Consider the following 17,500-nt stretch of genomic DNA (forward strand, 5'->3'; position numbering starts at 1 on the left):
TTTTCCCGTGATAATGACGATCGTTAGGATGGGAGATCTCGATTTAATTTATTTCATTTAATTTATTTAATTAAATTAATTTAATTTAATTATGTCCTTATCTCGAGAAAACAGAGTTTCATTATTTAGTAATCTCTCAATCAAATTTTCGCTATTTCAATCTCTCTAAAGTCAAGATCTTGAGAAAACAAACATAAGTAACTTGTTATCACAAGAAAACGGAATCTAAATTAAACGTAAATTCATGGCATCTTAGGTTTCCATAGTTACCAGCAGCCACAGTTCCATTTTTTCAAACGCCCCAGTGCAATAGCATGTGATCTGTCTACGGCAAGCCAAGAGGGCTAAAATACAATGGCAAAAGGCGAAGTGAAGCTGGAACGCTTTGTGTTGACGATACACAGGTTACGCGAACCGCTAAGCCAAGTCCTGCGGTGGGCTCAGTTCGGTCCATTTCAGAGGGGTCTGAGTTCATTTGGAGTGTTCAAAAAATGCTGACTAATTGCTCTGAGTTCGTTTGAGGGCTGAAAGGGACCAAGTGTGAATGAGGGTCATTTAGTGCCTTAAGTAAGAAAATGAGTTTATGGTAATGAAATGACTTAAAGTCTACTGCTTACTTTTAAATCTAACGGCTGTTGTCCATAATATGGAGGTGATCAAAATGGTGTTCGTATGTGATTACAAAGGTCACGACAGTTTATTTGATTTATGGATGTGGTTGTTCTCCTATTTCTCTCTACATCTGTTGCTGTGGAAGCATTGACAACATTATTTTTAGCAATGCCTCAGAACGCAGCATCAGAACTGAATGTTTTTGATGGCATAATTAAACTGCCCTGAATTTCTCTCTGTGTTTAAACTTGTTGGATTGGCCCTGTTTGATGTGAATGCATGCTGAGCTGACTGAGAAGGTTTGAGCTGATACACGTTGCTGTTGTTAGACTCTGTCATGACACCCACTAAACCAGAGAGGAAACAGCTGGTTCACTGAGTACTTATATACTTACATAAAGTACTTATATATATATAACTTATGTACTTACATAAAGTACTTATATATATATAACTTATATACTTACACAAAGTACTTATATATATATAACTTATGTACTTACATAAAGTACTTATATATATATAACTTATGTACTTACATAAAGTACTTATATATATATAACTTATGTACTTACACAAAGTACTTATATATATATATATATAAAACTTATATACTTACATAAAGTACTTATATATATATATATAACTTATATACTTACACAAAGTACTTATATATATATAACTTATATACTTACACAAAGTACTTATATATATATAACTAATATACTTACACAAAGTACTTATATATATATAACTTATGTACTTACATAAAGTACTTATATATATATAACTTATGTACTTACATAAAGTACTTATATATATATAACTTATATACTTACACAAAGTACTTATATATATATAACTTATGTACTTACATAAAGTACTTATATATATATAACTTATGTACTTACATAAAGTACTTATATATATATAACTTATATACTTACACAAAGTACTTATATATATATATATAACTTATATACTTACATAAAGTACTTATATATATATAACTTATATACTTACATAAAGTACTTATATATATATAACTTATATACTTACACAAAGTACTTATATATATATAACTTATATACTTACATAAAGTACTTATATATATATAACTTATATACTTATGTAAAATACTTATATAAGTAACTTGTATACTTCTGTAGGGTACTTATATAAATAACTTATATACTTATATAAAGTACTCATATAAATAATTTATATAGTTATATAGAGTACATATATACTTATATATAGCACTTATATAAATAATTTATATATTTATATAAATAGACTCAATGTACTGACTCTGCTTCATGATATAGGCCTGTACTCCCCCCCAACACACACACACCTTTCTCTTCATGGCATATTTGAGATGAGCGTTGTGTCTGATCATCTCTAACCTCTCCTCTCTCCTCTTCCGTTTCATCTCTTCATCCTGGAGAGCAAGAGAGAGTGAGGATCTCTTTAAAGACTGAACCCAACTAATCATAAAAGTCTGTGTGTGTCTGTTAAAGACTAAACCCAACTCATCATAAAAGTCTGTGTGTGTCAAGGACTAAACCCAACTCATCATAAAAGTCTGTGTGTGTCAAGGACTAAACCCAACTACTCATAAAAGCCTGTGTGTGTCAAGGACTAAACCCAACTACTCATAAAAGTCTGTGTGTGTCTGTTAAAGACTAAACCCAACTAATAACAAAAGTGTGTATGTGTGTGTGTGTGTGTGTTTGCGCGTCTGTGTAAGTGTATGTGTGTGTGCGTGTGTGCGTATGTGTGTGTTAGCGCGTGTGTGTTTGCTTGTGTGTGTGTGTGTGCGTGTGTGCGTATGTGTGTGTTAGCGCGTGTGTGTTTGCGTGTGTGTGTGTGTTTGCGCGCGCGTGTGTGTGTGTTTGCGTGTGTGTGTGTGTTTGCGCGCGCGTGTGTATGTGTGTGTGTGTGTGTATGTGTGTGTGTGTTTGCGCGCGTGTGTGTGTTTGCGTGTGTGTGTGTGTTCACATACACATACACTCACACACATACACACACGCGCGCGCGCACGCAAACACACACATACACACACACACGCGCGCACGCAAACACGCGCGCGCGCGTGTGTGTGTGTGTTTGCGCGCGCGCGCGCGCGTGTGTGTGTGCCTGTGTGTGTGTGTATGTGTGTGTGTGTGTATGTGTGTGTGTGTGTTTGCGTGTGTGTGTTTGCGTGTGTGTGTGTGTTTGCGTGTGTGTGTGTGTTTGCGTGTGTGTGTGTGTTTGCGCGCGCGCGCATGTGTGTGTGTATGTGTGTGTGTGTGTTTGCGTGCGCGCGCGCGCGTGTGTGTGTGTGTGTGTGTGTGCCTGAGTGTGTGTGTGTTTGCGTGTGTGTGTTTGCGTGTGTGTGTGTTTGCGTGCGCGCGCATGTGTGTGTGTGTGTGTGTGTGTGTATGTGTGTGTGTGTGTGTTTGCGTGCGCGCGCGTGTGTGTGCCTGAGTGTGTGTGTGTTTGCGTGTGTGTGTGTGTTTGCGTGTGTGTGTGTGTTTGCGTGCGCGCGCGTGTGTGCGTGAGTGTGTGTTTGCGCGCGTGTGTGTGTGTTTGCGCGCGCGCGCGCGTGTGTGTGTGTGTGTGTATGTGTGTGAGTGTGTGTGTGTATGTGTGTGAGTATGTGTGTGTGTGTGTGTGTGTGTGTGTGTGTATTACCTTAAGTTTGTCCACCAGCTCTCTCTGTGCTTTTTTCTGAATAAACACAGACACCCAGTCTGGCTCTTCAGAAACTCCACCTGTCTCTTTCTCTCTCCCCTCTTCCTGTCCTCCACTGCATCCCTCTCTCTCTCTCTCCTGTAGCAGTCTGGCTGTCTCCTGTCGTCTTCTTTCCTCATGGTCCCGGAGCCATGTCAGAGACCCACAGAGCAGACTGAGGGACTTCCCCTGTAATACACAAGCACGCATGTCCCATCGGCTCGTCCTGCTATTTTTAAGTTTTACTATTTTTTCCTGAATGGCATACCCTCTCTCTGTGTGTGTGTGTGTGTGTGTGTGTGAGAGAGAGAGAGTTTGTTGCCAGCATCTGACCGTGCCGGTTGGGCTCTCGAATATTCCAATCTTTCCCTGGTCCAGAGTGGCATACAGCGCCTCCATGAATCGCTCCTGGATTGGGTACGGCTGGAACGGGAACGGAAAACGACTGGCTCCGCGCGCCATCTCCACTGACACGTCAGAGACAAACCTAAATCAAACTCTGCTCTATCAGATATACTGCAGTTTACGGCGACTAAAAACTCTAATCAAGTATCAACAATTTCAACTCATAATTCAAAATTAAACTCATAAAAAAAAGACCTATGTCAAAATGTCAAGAGAATGTACACTGAAAGTATCATTTAAAAGTAAATACTCACTTTAGAAGTATTTTAAAACGTTATTTGAACTAAGGTGCAACAAAAGTATTTCAGTTTAGCAATGCCGTACTGCTGTTCCTTCAACACAGCCGCCAAGATAGGGCTTCAGCCAATGAGAGTGAAGCAAACCGAGCCACACCTTAGGGATAAACGTCAAATATACTTCACGCGTACAAACACCTTTACAAAACAAAAGTCAGAGTGTTTTAATTAACAGTCACTTCAAATTAAAACCATGTCTGCGTTAGATATTGTTAATGTGGGTTAAACAGGTGTGTCTCTACTCCAGTTATGAAGTGAAAATTACTCCACATGTATTTCCTCAACTTCGTGTTGTTGTAGTTTATTGATGATTCCTAAATCCAAACTCACCCGTTTCTGGTGAGCTCTGGAAACTTCTCTGCCCTTCATCCAGAAATCTCCAGCAGCACTGCAGCTACCGTATTAAAGGCGCTCACAGACCGGAGAGCGAGAGAAGACTAGTGCAAAGAGGTTAGCGGGCGGATAATTTAGATCAAAGTGTATACCTGAATTCCCGAGTTCACTGAAAAACACTGAGAATTAACAGATCACCATCATTTGAAGTTGCTCACAGTGTGTAGGTTTCAGCCCTGTTCTTCTCTGATACATAGCGTGATAGTGTCTTCTTAGCTGTCATTGTTTTGGCGTCTTTAGACATGACTGCAGAGGAGTTAACAAACGAAGGACAGAGCATTGCCATCGAGGGAGAAGACATTACTCCCAAGAAGGATGGAGGAGTTCTGAAGGTAAATATAGCGCATGTATACATTATCAATACGTGTTAGATTGGTTAGCTGTCTAGCACACTAGCCATAGCAATAGTTGCTTTAACTGCGCAGCTAACGCCGCTCAGACATGCACGAAGACGGGGCGCAACCGAAGGGGTGTTTCAGGGCTTTCTGTATCAAAGTGCCACAGCACCTGTGTTTTGGATGAGCAAAGATGTCTCTTAGCAGGACAGGATAGGTAGCTAACTGCTCAGCTTCTGAGCTATGTTTAGCACTTAGCATGTGTGAATACGACCATATGGCCTGCTGACCAGTCCTCCGGCTTCAGACAACTCCGCTCTTAAGCTTATAAGGCATTTCCCTATGGAGAATGTCAGTCATCGCGTGTAGTAGCTCACGGTAACTCTGCTCTGCTGTAACACAGACTGGAAACGAAGATGAACAGACTACTGTTATTCTGGAAAGTGTTGTGTGGTTTACAGCATTAGCTCTTGGGGTTGTCCAAGCTTGCGGTCAGCCCATGGTAACAACGCCCCCCCCCCCCCCAGCGATCTGTTAACCCAAACCTTAGTCAGTTATTAGCCTAGCGAACAGACATGGCATCTGGATTTCCAAGCTATAGAGCTATATCAAGTAACCGAGGGATATTTTAACCTTATGAAAGACGGGTTGCTATGCATGTCCTGGGATCCTTCTGAACTGTTGCATATGTAGAGAAACGCCTTACTTATTGTCTGTACTTATAATCTGTACCATGAGGCAAATATTCCCACATGACTGCATTCTAGAGACGCAAAAACAAAGCGCACCCCCTGCACCTGCCCTTTAACAACACATTAACGCATAATTAAACCGTTTATTCTGATACGGCACTGGCGTTGCTAACGTCTCCTGCTTTGACCACGCGCCTTCTGCAGGCTTCTAGAAGCTACTAGACCCGAAGCTACTAGTGTGTCCACACGTCTTACCCTCCACCAGGATCGAGTCAAGTTACCATACATTTTTAGCACACTTTAAAACCAGACGTTTAATGTGTCTGATATTACCGTTTGCGCGTTTGATCCGTATGCTTTAGCCATCCGGGCACTGCTGTGGGATGATAGGACTTCCTCTAATTTATCATGAGTGAGAACTGTCTAATGCGGGGATTTTGTTACCACTCATTCTGTTATGATGTGGTATATCGGTGATTGCGCACAGGTGTGACAGGCACCTGTAAGGTTAAGAGGTGAAGGGTTATGGAGAGAGGGGAAAAAGGAGAAAGAGAAATTGTACATGGTCATGCTAACATGATACTATTCCTTTTACAGATACAGTAGAGCTATGTGCTGTACTAAGGAACATGTTCCTTATTTGTCTAGTCTTGTTTTTAACCTTTGTTCTGTCTGTAGCTGATAAAGAAAGAGGGCACGGGCACAGAGCTGCCCATGACGGGCGATAAGGTGTTCGTCCATTATGTTGGCACTCTGCTGGACGGGACCCAGTTTGACTCCAGTCGGGACCGTGGAGAGAAATTCTCCTTTGAGCTGGGCAAAGGTGGGTAGAGCCAGTAGTAAGACAGTGTCTTGAGTTGAGTTGTTGATGACTGTCACCATGATGACGTTTATTTTGTGTTTGTTCGGCAGGTCAGGTGATCAAAGCATGGGACATTGGCGTGGCCACGATGCGGATTGGTGAGATATGTCAGCTGATCTGTAAGCCAGAGTACGCATACGGCGCCGCAGGCAGCCCCCCCAAAATCCCACCCAACGCCACTCTGGTCTTTCAGGTCTGAGCCGACGTCACGCCCCCATCCCGTAGCCTCACGCACCACCACTGACCAATCCCAATGCAGACACTGAATGATCTGTCAGCCCTCAGCCAATGGGTGATTTAGTCATGGGCTGAGGGGGATCGGCAAGACGTCTGAAATGTTTTGTCTGTGTGCGCAGGTGGAGTTGTTTGAGTTTCACGGTGAAGATATTACTGAAGATGAGGATGGTGGAATTATTCGCAGAATCGTCACAAAAGGAGAGGGCTACACTAAACCCAACGAGGGAGCATCTGTAGAGGGTAAATGCAGAAACACACACACACACACACATACACACACACACACACACACATACATACCCGTGCATACACACACACACACACACATACCTGTGCATACACACACACACACACACATACATACCCGTGCATACACACACACACACACACATACCTGTGCATACACACACACACACACACACACACACATACCTGTGCATACACACACACACACACACACACACACACACATACCTGTGCATACACACACAACCACACATCACTACAGGAGAGGGCTACACGAAACCCAGCGAGGAAGCATTTGTAGAAAGTAGTCTCACATACATACAGCACAGCACATAGAGCAGTACACACCTCAACAGCTACACAGAAACAGAGTCTTCATTAAGCACAAAGCCTGTGAGCTGTTGTAGAGTCAGTGAGTCCTGTGTGTGATTGTCTGTGTTTTGCAGTGTGTGTGGAGGGTGTGCATGAGGGGCGAGTCTTTGACCAGCGGGAACTGAAGTTTGAGATTGGAGATGGAGAGAGTCTTAACCTGCCCCCTGGAGTAGAGAAAGCTCTGCAAGCCATGGAGCAGGGAGAGGAGGCCTTATTCACCATTAAACCAAAGTACATGCACCTTATTCACCATTCAACCAAAGCACATGCACCTTATTCACCATTAAACCAAAGTACATGCATCTTATTCACCATTAAACCAAAGTACATGCACCTTATTCACCATTCAACCAAAGCACATGCACCTTATTCACCATTCAACCAAAGTACATGTACCTTATTTACCATTAAACCAAAGTACATGCACCTTATTCACCATTAAACCAAAGCACATGCACCTTATTCACCATTCAACCAAAGCACATGCACCTTATTCACCATTCAACCAAAGTACATGCACCTTATTCACCATTCAACCAAAGCACATGCACCTTATTCACCATTAAACCAAAGCACATGCACCTTATTCACCATTAAACCAAAGCACATGCACCTTATTCACCATTAAACCAAAGCACATGCACACACTGAACACACATATACACACACTCACATACGCACAAAACTACACACACTCACCGTCACACACAAATACATGCACATGTGTGCGTGCAGTATTGCATTGGATTTATGGTGTGGGGGTGTGTGTGTGTGTGTGTGTGTGTGGGGGGGGGGGGGGGGGGGGGTGATGTGGGTGACAGTGGGTGATGCTGTTGCCTCACAGCAAGAAGGTCTTGGGTTTGATTCCCGGCCGGGAGGCCAGGGTCCTTTCTGTGTGGAGTTTGCATGTTCTCCTCGTGTCTGTGTCGTTTTCCTCCGGGAGCTCCAGTTTCCAAAGACATGCAGTGAATTGGACACACCAAATTGCCCCGGGTATGACTGTGTGTGTGTGTGTGTGTGTGTGTGTGTCTGTGCTGCAATGGACTGGCAACCAGGGTGTTTCCCCACCTATCGCCCTGTAAGCACTGGGATAGGCTCCAGCACCCCCTGCGACCCTAATCAGGATAAGCGGCTTAGATAATGAGTGAGAGTGTGTGTGTGTGTGGATGTGCAGTAATTCACTGGGTTTATGGTGTGTGTGTGTGTGTGCAGGTATGGCTATGGGAGTAAAGGCAATGTCCAGTTTAACATTCCAGGTGGAGCTACATTGCAGTACAAACTCAAACTCAAAGCATTTGAGAAGGTCTGTTTCCCTCTCATACACTCAGAAAATCTCGTTTGTCTTTTACTGTGATTCTTCAACTTGACTCTGGACTGTCTGTCACTCATGGTCTTGTGTTCTCTCTCAGGCCAAGGAATCATGGGAAATGAACACAAAAGAGAAACTGGAGCAGAGTAGCATTGTGAAGGAGAAAGGCACCCAATATTTTAAAGTACGACCCCCTGACTCAACCCTCACACTAAACCAGTTCACCACTCCTCAACCCTCACACTAAACCAGTTCACCACTCCTCAACCCTCACACTAGACCAGTTCACCGCTCCTCAACCCTCACACTAGACCAGTTCACCACTCCTCAACCCTCACACTAGACCAGTTCACCACTCCTCAACCCTCACACTAGACCATTTCGTCAGCCAGGACTTAGGGGTCCAGCGCTAATATCTCTCTCTCTCTCACTTTAGGATGGCAAATACAGGCAGGCAGCTGTGCAGTATAAGAAAATTGTTTCCTGGTTGGAACACGAATCCGGCCTTGAGGGGGAGGAGCAAGAAAAAGCCCGAACACTGCGGTTGGCTGCTCACCTCAACCTTGCCATGTGCTATCTCAAACTGCAAGAGGGAAGCCCCGCCTATGAGAACTGCAACAAGGTATCTGACACACACCCTCACACACACACCCACCGACCGATTGACATGTTCACACATTATTGAGTTTATCACCATAACACAGACTCAAACGCATACACATAGCAGAGGACTGACATATAACACACACTCAAACACACACACACACACACTCAAACACACACACACACACACACACACTGCAGAGCTCTGACAAATAACACACACAGAAACACACACACAGAGCACTGATGGGTACAGTACACTCTTAAGTCAAACTTCCATGTGATATTTCCCGACATCAGTATGTCTGAAACATAAGATCTGCCCCACACCAATATATTCATACAACCCTATCCAAAACCAACACAGCCTGACTGTTCTCTCTCTCTCTCACTGTCTCTCTCTCTCTGTCTCTCTCTCACTCTCTGTCTGTCTCTCTCTCTCTCTGTCTCTCTCTCTCTGTCTCTCTCTCTCTGTCTGTCTCTCTCTCTCTCTCTCTCTCTCTCTCTCTGTCTGTCTCTCTGTCTCTCTCTCTGTCTCTCTCTCTGTCTCTCTCTCTGTCTCTCTCTCTCTCTGTCTCTCTCTCCCCGCAGGCGCTGGAGTTGGACGAGAACAATGAGAAAGCCCTGTTCCGTCGAGGGGAAGCGCTATTTGTGATGAAGGAATTTGATAGGGCGAGAGCAGACTTTCAACGTGTCACTCAGTTGTATCCAGCCAATAAGGCCGCAAAGAGCCAAGTGCTGCTGTGTCAGAAACACATGAAGGAGCAACACGAGAAAGACAAGCGTCTCTACGCCAACATGTTCCAGAAATTTGCAGAGCGAGACGCCAAGGTAGGCAGGGGGGGAGTGTGAGTGTGTGTGAGTGAGTGTGAGTGTGAGTGTGTGTGAGTGTGTGTGTGTGAGTGTGAGTGTGTGTGTGAGTGTGTGAGTGTGTGTGTGAGTGTGTGAGTGTGTGTGTGAGTGTGTGTGAGTGTGAGTGTGAGTGTGTGAGTGAGTGTGAATGTGTGTGTGAGTGTGTGTGTGAGTGTGTGTGTGAGTGAGTGTGAGTGTGTGTGAGTGAGTGTGAGAGCGTGTGAGTGTGAGAGCGTGTGAGTGTGAGAGAGTGTGAGTGTGTGAGTGTGAGAGTGTGTGTGTGTGTGTGTGTGAGTGAGTGAGTGTGAGAGCGTGTGAGTGAGCGTGAGTGTGAGTGAGCGTGAGCGTGAGTGTGAGTGTGTGAGTGTGAGTGAGTGAGCGTGAGTGAGCGTGTGTGTGAGAAAGAGAGGGTAACTTTGTGGGAGAAAGAAAGAGAATGACTGTTTATGAGACGGGATGGAGGGTTGATCTATAGTTTGCGGAGGGCCCAGTAGGTGGCAGTAGTGTGGTCTGATGTTGAACACAGATTAATAGGCGTGTTCTTTTTCTGTGGTGATCAGAGGGAGGCGGAGCAGCAGAAGGAGAAGAAGGAGAACGGGAGTGAAATGGAGGTGGAAGAGAACGGGGCCCAGGAACAAACAGCATAAGACTGTGTGTGTGTGTGTGAGAGAGAGAGAGAGAGTGTGTGTGTGAGAGAGACTGTCTGTGTGTGTGTGTGAGAGAGAGAGAGTGGGTGTATGCGTGAGAGTGAGTGAGTCAATGAATGAATATCTGGTGGTTTGTTTTTGTTTTTTTAAGATCTTTTGTAACTGCTTTGATTTATGTTCATATGAGGTATGTGCATGTGTGTATTCACCCCCCCTCCCCCCTGTCTCCATTTACAATACTGTAGACTCTCTTCCCTTAGTCCTGCTGTGTGTGTGTGTGTTCAGCTCTGTGACCTCTGTAACAGATGAAATGTTGGAACTAGACTGCACACACACACACTCATATATAGTCCCAGAGCCCAGAGACACACTGATGTAAATATCACTCTGTATGTACCACCATGCCAATGCAGACACATCCATTCATACCAGTACAGAACTCCACAGCGACGGGAGTGTGTGTGGGTGTGTCGTAGCCCTGTTCCTGTGCCCCTCGTATGGAGTAGTGTAGTGAGGCATTGTTTGTATTCTTTTTGCTTTGCCAACACTTGACTGATGTATGTTATTTTTTAATCTCTGTCTCTGAGGAGACTGTGTGTGTTGTCTACTATGACTGTCTGCCCGTAGAATAAGCCTAACTGGAAACTGCCCCATAATATTACACACACACACACACACTGCTCTAGCCCTGATGGCAGTGTAGTCAGTGTGTGTGTGTGTGTGTGTGTGAGAGAATGACAGGGACACACACACACACACAGGTACATTCTTAGTGGTGTTGTGATGTCATTTCTGCGCTCCCTGACGTTGAATAAAAACTCAGATCTGAAACTCTGTCTCTGTCTGTCTCTGTCTCTCAGCTCAGAGGACTCTGATCTCACACACACACACACACACAGCAGGAACTCAGAAATGTGACATTATGAGGACTACTGCACTGATCATGTAAACCTGTATTTCTGTGCATGTTTCTGTCCTCAGATCACACCTCTCCTCTGAAACGACACAGACCAACCCTGAAACCTCAGAGTGTGTGTGTGTGTGTGTCCGGGGGTGAGGGGAAGGAGTGTTCCTCTTGCTAATGAATTAAAGAATTAGATCAGAATCCAATCTGACTGACCCAGTGGAAACCTTAAGTAGATCACATTACTACCTGTGCACTACACCGTTGGCTAATCTGCACCAAATTACTTATCAGACAAAGTTATCAGTGTCATAGACACTAATCACTCCATCCCAGTTACTATATCAGCTTGGCAGCATTGGCATTGCACCAAACTTCCAGCGACCCGCGCAGACCTGGTTCAGTGACACCATTTTGAGTCAAGTAATGTAATTAAAATATTCACTGCGCTAGTTATTCACAAGAGTTTGAATTCATTAGCTCATTACAATACATTTGCAAGGTTCACTGACAGTGAGACCACACAGTAAAGTGGGAAACCTCCGCCTAACGTTAGATGACAATGTGCGGTTCTCTGACTACATCACGGCGGTCACACGATCGTGCAAATACGCCGTGTAAAAACAGGAGGAAGATCAGTCCATTTTGTCGGAACATCCAGAGCAGCCTCTAGTCCAAGTGGAGTTCATTTCTCGGCTGGACAACTGCTAACGTGATCGGGACGACTTGGGGCTAGCGGTTTGATCGGCTTTAACTGTTCTAAATCTGGAGGGTTCCAACAAACACGCTTCACTCGCATTTCTACATCATGCAGCAAAGTGTGCAGTTTCTCAATATCCACTCTGTTTCCTCTTTAACAGGAAGTCCAGAAGCTCAACGCATTATGGGAACTGTAGTGTTACATGCATTCTACAGATTCATGCCATCATATCTCCTCTTTTTCAGAAATGGACACATTTAATAACACTGGATGTTCACAACAATATGGGTAACCAGTTTTTGTCTCTGTTGTTTATCTGTGAAGTCATTAACAGATACTGAAAAACTAAAAACCTAGACTCAAACAAAAGATTTTTAGTTCACTCAGAATACATGACCAAAACATCTTCTTTTCTTGTTGACCAAATATCTTTTCTTTAACAACATGTCACCCTAACCCTAATCCTGTGTCTCCTCTGCTCTGGTCTCTCTGTGATGTTATACTGGTGTGGAGCTGTCCATCAGTCTTTGACTGTGATGTTATACTGGTGTGGGAGCTGTCCATCAGTCTTTGACTGTGATGTTATACTGGTGTGGGAGTTGTCCATCAGTCTTTGACTGTGATGTTATACTGGTGTGGAGCTGTCCATCAGTCTTTGACTGTGATGTTATACTGGTGTGGGAGCTGTCCATCAGTCTTTGACTGTGATGTTATACTGGTGTGGAGCTGTCCATCAGTCTTTGACTGTGATGTTATACTGGTGTGGGAGCTGTCCATCAGTCTTTGACTGTGATGTTATACTGGTGTGGAGTTGTCCATCCGCCTTTGACTGTGATGCTCTTGCAGCGTAATAGCCATGCAGTGCATATGTCACACAGTGTGGCCAACAATCCTCAGTGAAGCCCATCACAGGGTCATCACAGGGTCAGGGTCACCACTCATGGCTTCTCTGAGACACGAGGCTTGACCTCTTCTTTACTAACTCTGTGTCTGTAGAGTAGGTTAATTTAGAATAACTGTTTGAAATTTGTTGAATTTGAGCCCACACTTCTGGGTCGTCTGCAGGACGGTCTCCAGGCTCCTGTATTGGGTCACAGCCATAGACCTTTATGTCATCCGTTACACCCACTGTGCCCCCATGACCTTTCAGCAGGTTAGTCATCTCTGATTGGCCGATCTTATGGGCAGAAGTGACTGAATTGTCGCCACTGGAAATAGAACCAACCTCTGGGGGTGATGTAGGTGGTCAGTGTTGTGCTATATGGGCCCAGACAAATGAGTCAGTTCTAGAGAACACATGTTTGAGTCAGGAGTTATGTCCTCCAATGTGAGCACATGTTTGAGTCAGGAGTTATGTCCTCCAATGTGAGCACATGTTTGAGTCAGGAGTTATGTCCTCCAATGTGAACACATGTTTGAGTCAGGAGTTATGTCCTCCAATGTGAGCACATGTTTGAGTCAGGAGTTATGTCCTCCAGTGTGAGCAGCAAATTTTCTTGCTTGAGGTCCAGGCAAATTTTTACTGTGCCACTTTACTCAGTGACTGGAACAATGGGAGCGCACCATTCAGTGTAATCAATAATAAAAAGTAAGAAAAAGAATAATGAATGAAGCTCAGTGGCTCAGTGAGCCCCGTGTGTTGTCCATGGACCGCATCCATTTCAACTCCTCATCTACTGATGTGTGCTCTGCTGGGAGGCCGTGAGTAATGAGGCAGAATGCCCGAGTGTTTTAGAAGGCTTAGTTTTGTCACTCCCTCACTAATCTATAGAGTACATCACCACATATGCCCCCTCAATCACTGCTACATGTCCTGTTCAGCAGGAAGTGCAACTCAGGGCATTATGGGAATTGTAGTGTTACATGCATCCTAAATACACAGATCATCACAACAGCCTGGCCAATCTCCCTGCATGTTCAATTCATCCACTCCAGAGGATTCAAAACGAAGCAGCTCGTTAACCTGTCTCCTCTGTCACCCCTGTCAACCCTGTCACATCTGTCGCATCTGTCTCCTCCATCACATCTGTCACCTCTGTCTCCTCTGTCACTCCTGTCAACCCTGTCACATCTGTCGCATCTGTCTCCTCTGTTACATCTGTCACCCCTGTCACTTCTGTCGCATCTGTCTCCTCCATCACATCTGTCACCCCTGTCACATCTGTCACCCCTGTCACATCTGTCTCCTCTGTCACATCTGTCACCCCTCTGGCCTCTTTTCCACTAACTTCAATTTACTTGTTTGTATTTTAGCTGCAAAGAGTCTATGTAGTAACAAGGATAATAAAAGGAAAAGACTCAATGAAGCGCTAACATCATTGACAGTCCTCGCAGTGGTTCTTGGCACTATCGTCTGTGAGCTGAGACATGTTGATTTAAATCTATTTGCTGTGCTTTTTCATAAGATGTTTTGGGCAAAAGCATCTGCAGAATGGCTGAATGTAAAGGTGAACTGGTTTCATCTGCAGAATAGCTGAATGTAAAGGTGAACTGGTTTCATCTGCAGAATAGCTGAATGTAAAGGTGAACTGGTTTCATCTGCAGAATAGCTGAATGTAAAGGTGAACTGGTTTCATCTGCAGAATAGCTGAATGTAAAGGTGAACTGGTTTCATCTGCAGAATGGCTGAATGCAAAGGTGAATTGCTAACTTGGATGTAAGTTCCTGCTCTCACTGTTTTAGACTGGGGTAATACGCCCTGTGGTAAAGGAAGTTTTTTATCCTAGCATTTTAAAAGCTGAGACAGCTGCAGTCTGTCACTAATCTTTTTCGTTTTTCCCCTTTCTAATGTGTAATTTACAATTAACAGTCTTTCACTCCTATCATGTCATTTTGGCTGAATGCTTTTTCATTTCTATTGCATAATTTAGGATTAATCCTTTTTCATTTCCATAGTTTAATTTAAAGTTAATCCTTTTTAATGTTGATTGTTTGCTTCAGACTTAACCCCTTTTAATTTGTATTGTGTAATTTTGTATGAATAATTAAAAATAAAAAAGCAATAAGAATTATGAAAATTAATGCTTTAATTAGACTTTTAACTGCAATAAGGTAGAAATTAAGCTCATATCTGTGATTCCAAATGTTTTTTTGTATTCCATCAACACCTGCATGGGATACATAAGTAGATATGACAGGGGGCGCCGTAGACACATAAGACACCAGCACATCCTCCTTTGCGTTGGTGGAATCAGCGGAGTGTCAGACATGCAGACATGTGTGTGTGAGTGTATGTGTGTGTGAGTGTGTGTGTGTGTTTGAGTGTGTGTGCGTGTGTGTGTGTTTGAGTGTGTGTGTGTGTTTGAGTGTGTGTGTGTGTGTTTGAGTGTGTGTGTGTGTGTGTTTGAGAGTGTGTGTGTGTGTGTGAGTGTGTGTGTGTGTTTGAGTGTGTGTGTGTGTGTGTGTTTGAGAGTGTGTGTGTGTGTGCGTGTGTGTGTGTGTGTGTGAGTGTGAGTGTGTGTGTGTGTTTGAGTGTGTGTGTGTGTGTTTGAGAGTGTGTGTGTGTGTGTGTGTGCGTGTGTGTGTGTGTGTGTGTGTTTGAGAGTGTGTGTGTGTGTGTGTTTGAGAGTGTGTGTGTGTGTGCGTGTGTGTGTGTGTGTGCGTGTGTGTGTGTGTGTGTGTGAGTGTGTGTGTGTGTGTGTGTCTGTCTGTGTGTGTGTGTGTGTGTGTGTGTGTGTCTGTGTGTGTGTGTGTGTGTGTGTGTGTTTGAGTGTGTGTGTGTGTGTGTGTGTAAGAGAGAGAGAAAGATTTGTCAGCCGTGGGGAAATGATCCAGTCTATCTTAACACATCACAGGACATTGCTAATGTTATGACCCTGAGAATGTGTGTGTGTGTCACCTGCTTCCGTGCCAGATAATTCAGCAACTCTATATCATGGCAACAGGTCCCCTGGCAACCGCAAGCAAGGTCTTTAGAAACAGTGACATACACACACACACACACACACACAAACACACATACACCACTGCTTCTCTCTTACTGGGTTCAGTGTAGTGTAGTTCAGTCTGACTCTGATGGTCAACTCCAGTCCACTTATCGCACATTAATATTTCAGTCAACATCATTTGTATTCTGTTCATCAACAACTGCTAGTATTACAGTAATTGACTCATTATGTCATTAAGTTAGTAAAACAATAAAAGATTCATAATAATCGGAATAAGGTACATGGAAAATATGCGCAGATTAGTCCGTTTCGCTTACGGCACATCAACCACAGTCCAGCAGGAAAGAACCACGGAATGCAAATTCAGAACAGGGTTGTGACCGGCTCGGCTGGATGTTTGATGACGTGTGTGAGATTTTTTTTTTTTTTTTGGTGATAAACTGATTAATTTACTAACCAGGACGGCGAACGACAGTTCTGGATAAATGTCACAAAAATGAATCGCGCGTTTAGGTCACTTGCGAAGTTATCTCATTCGCTGTGCTCATAAACCACCTGTGCATGCGGTCTTTGTGCGATGACGTAGGGCAAACAGGCGTGGCCCTGGCTGACCTGTGAATCTGTTTGAGAATGTGTGGTGCCGTGGCCCGGCGAGATCACCAAAGGTTGGCAATCACGACTTAGTTCTGGTCCGCTGACAGAACTTTAGGCACGTTGTCTTACGTTTCCAGTGTTTTGGGGGAGTTGTACAGTTGACAAGAGCAACAAGCTTCACCTACGCGCTGCTCGAAATGTTGGAAGTCGGTGTTAGAGGAAGAGTGTACAGGTATACGGGAGACCTCCGGAGGAGCTGACTTAACCCCACAATTATTAGGGCCGTGTCCACGATACAGGACCGGCGGGCGCGCGGCGCATGAGAAAGTAGGTCGGTTTCGGACCGAAAAACAGGTTTACAGGGGGGAAAAACAGTTGAAGTTAAAGATGGTGATGTCATTTTTCCCCCTGAGAAAACTCCGGCGGAACGGGAGATACGTACTTTTCGGCGCGGTGTTCCTGGTCGGGGTTGTCGCTGTATATCTGCAGTTTGTGGCCACCAGCGCCTGGAGCAACAGTGGTGAGCAGAAAGTGGCAACATACGTCACTTCGTCTGTTTCTCCGTTTTTCATCGTTTTCTTTATTTCTTTCCCTTTTTAACAATAAAGAAGTTCCGTTTCCGTTCCTATCTGCTGCGCTATCCTAAGCAGATAAATTGTCAACTTTTTGGTTCTGAAAGAGCGTGTTGATCAGCTTTGTCCGTTGTTATGAAAACGCGTACACTTGTAATTTTTTTGCGACTGTTTAGAATAGACACACAGTCTAAGGGCTCTCAGTGATACAGGAATGGGTGACTGGGTGATTATCACACGCGCGCACACACACACACACACACA

At 44.2% G+C, this 17,500-nt stretch overlaps 3 protein-coding genes across 3 annotated transcripts in view; 2 read left to right on the forward strand and 1 right to left on the reverse strand.

The window, feature by feature from the left end:
- The window catches only part of ddx11 (DEAD/H (Asp-Glu-Ala-Asp/His) box helicase 11), a 22,282-nt gene extending 18,538 nt beyond the window's left edge, over positions 1-3,744 (reverse strand). The window contains exons 1-3 of the mRNA XM_030790717.1: positions 3,664-3,744; positions 3,292-3,519; positions 1,970-2,056 (exon numbers count right to left, since the gene is read on the reverse strand). Of these exons, the coding sequence (XP_030646577.1) occupies positions 1,970-2,056; positions 3,292-3,519; positions 3,664-3,729 (381 nt within the window). The 5' untranslated portion in view covers positions 3,730-3,744. The remainder of the gene's footprint in view (positions 1-1,969; positions 2,057-3,291; positions 3,520-3,663) is intronic.
- A 660-nt stretch (positions 3,745-4,404) lies between these two features.
- On the forward strand, positions 4,405-10,649 carry fkbp4 (FKBP prolyl isomerase 4). The gene is made up of 11 exons (XM_030790117.1): positions 4,405-4,481; positions 4,665-4,756; positions 6,130-6,274; positions 6,364-6,506; positions 6,670-6,790; positions 7,243-7,399; positions 8,381-8,471; positions 8,578-8,661; positions 8,914-9,099; positions 9,672-9,911; positions 10,493-10,649. Exons 2-11 carry the CDS (start codon positions 4,667-4,669, stop codon positions 10,577-10,579), a joined length of 1,344 nt encoding a protein of 447 aa, XP_030645977.1. The 5' UTR covers positions 4,405-4,481; positions 4,665-4,666; the 3' UTR covers positions 10,580-10,649.
- A 6,402-nt stretch (positions 10,650-17,051) lies between these two features.
- Positions 17,052-17,500, forward strand: part of b4galnt3b (beta-1,4-N-acetyl-galactosaminyl transferase 3b) — a 38,892-nt gene continuing 38,443 nt past the window's right edge. Inside the window, exon 1 of the mRNA XM_030790439.1 lies at positions 17,052-17,195. Within this exon, the coding sequence (XP_030646299.1) occupies positions 17,052-17,195 (144 nt within the window). The remainder of the gene's footprint in view (positions 17,196-17,500) is intronic.

Source organism: Chanos chanos, chromosome 13, assembly GCF_902362185.1.
Source record: "Chanos chanos chromosome 13, fChaCha1.1, whole genome shotgun sequence".
NCBI classification, from domain to species: Eukaryota; Metazoa; Chordata; class Actinopteri; order Gonorynchiformes; family Chanidae; genus Chanos; species Chanos chanos.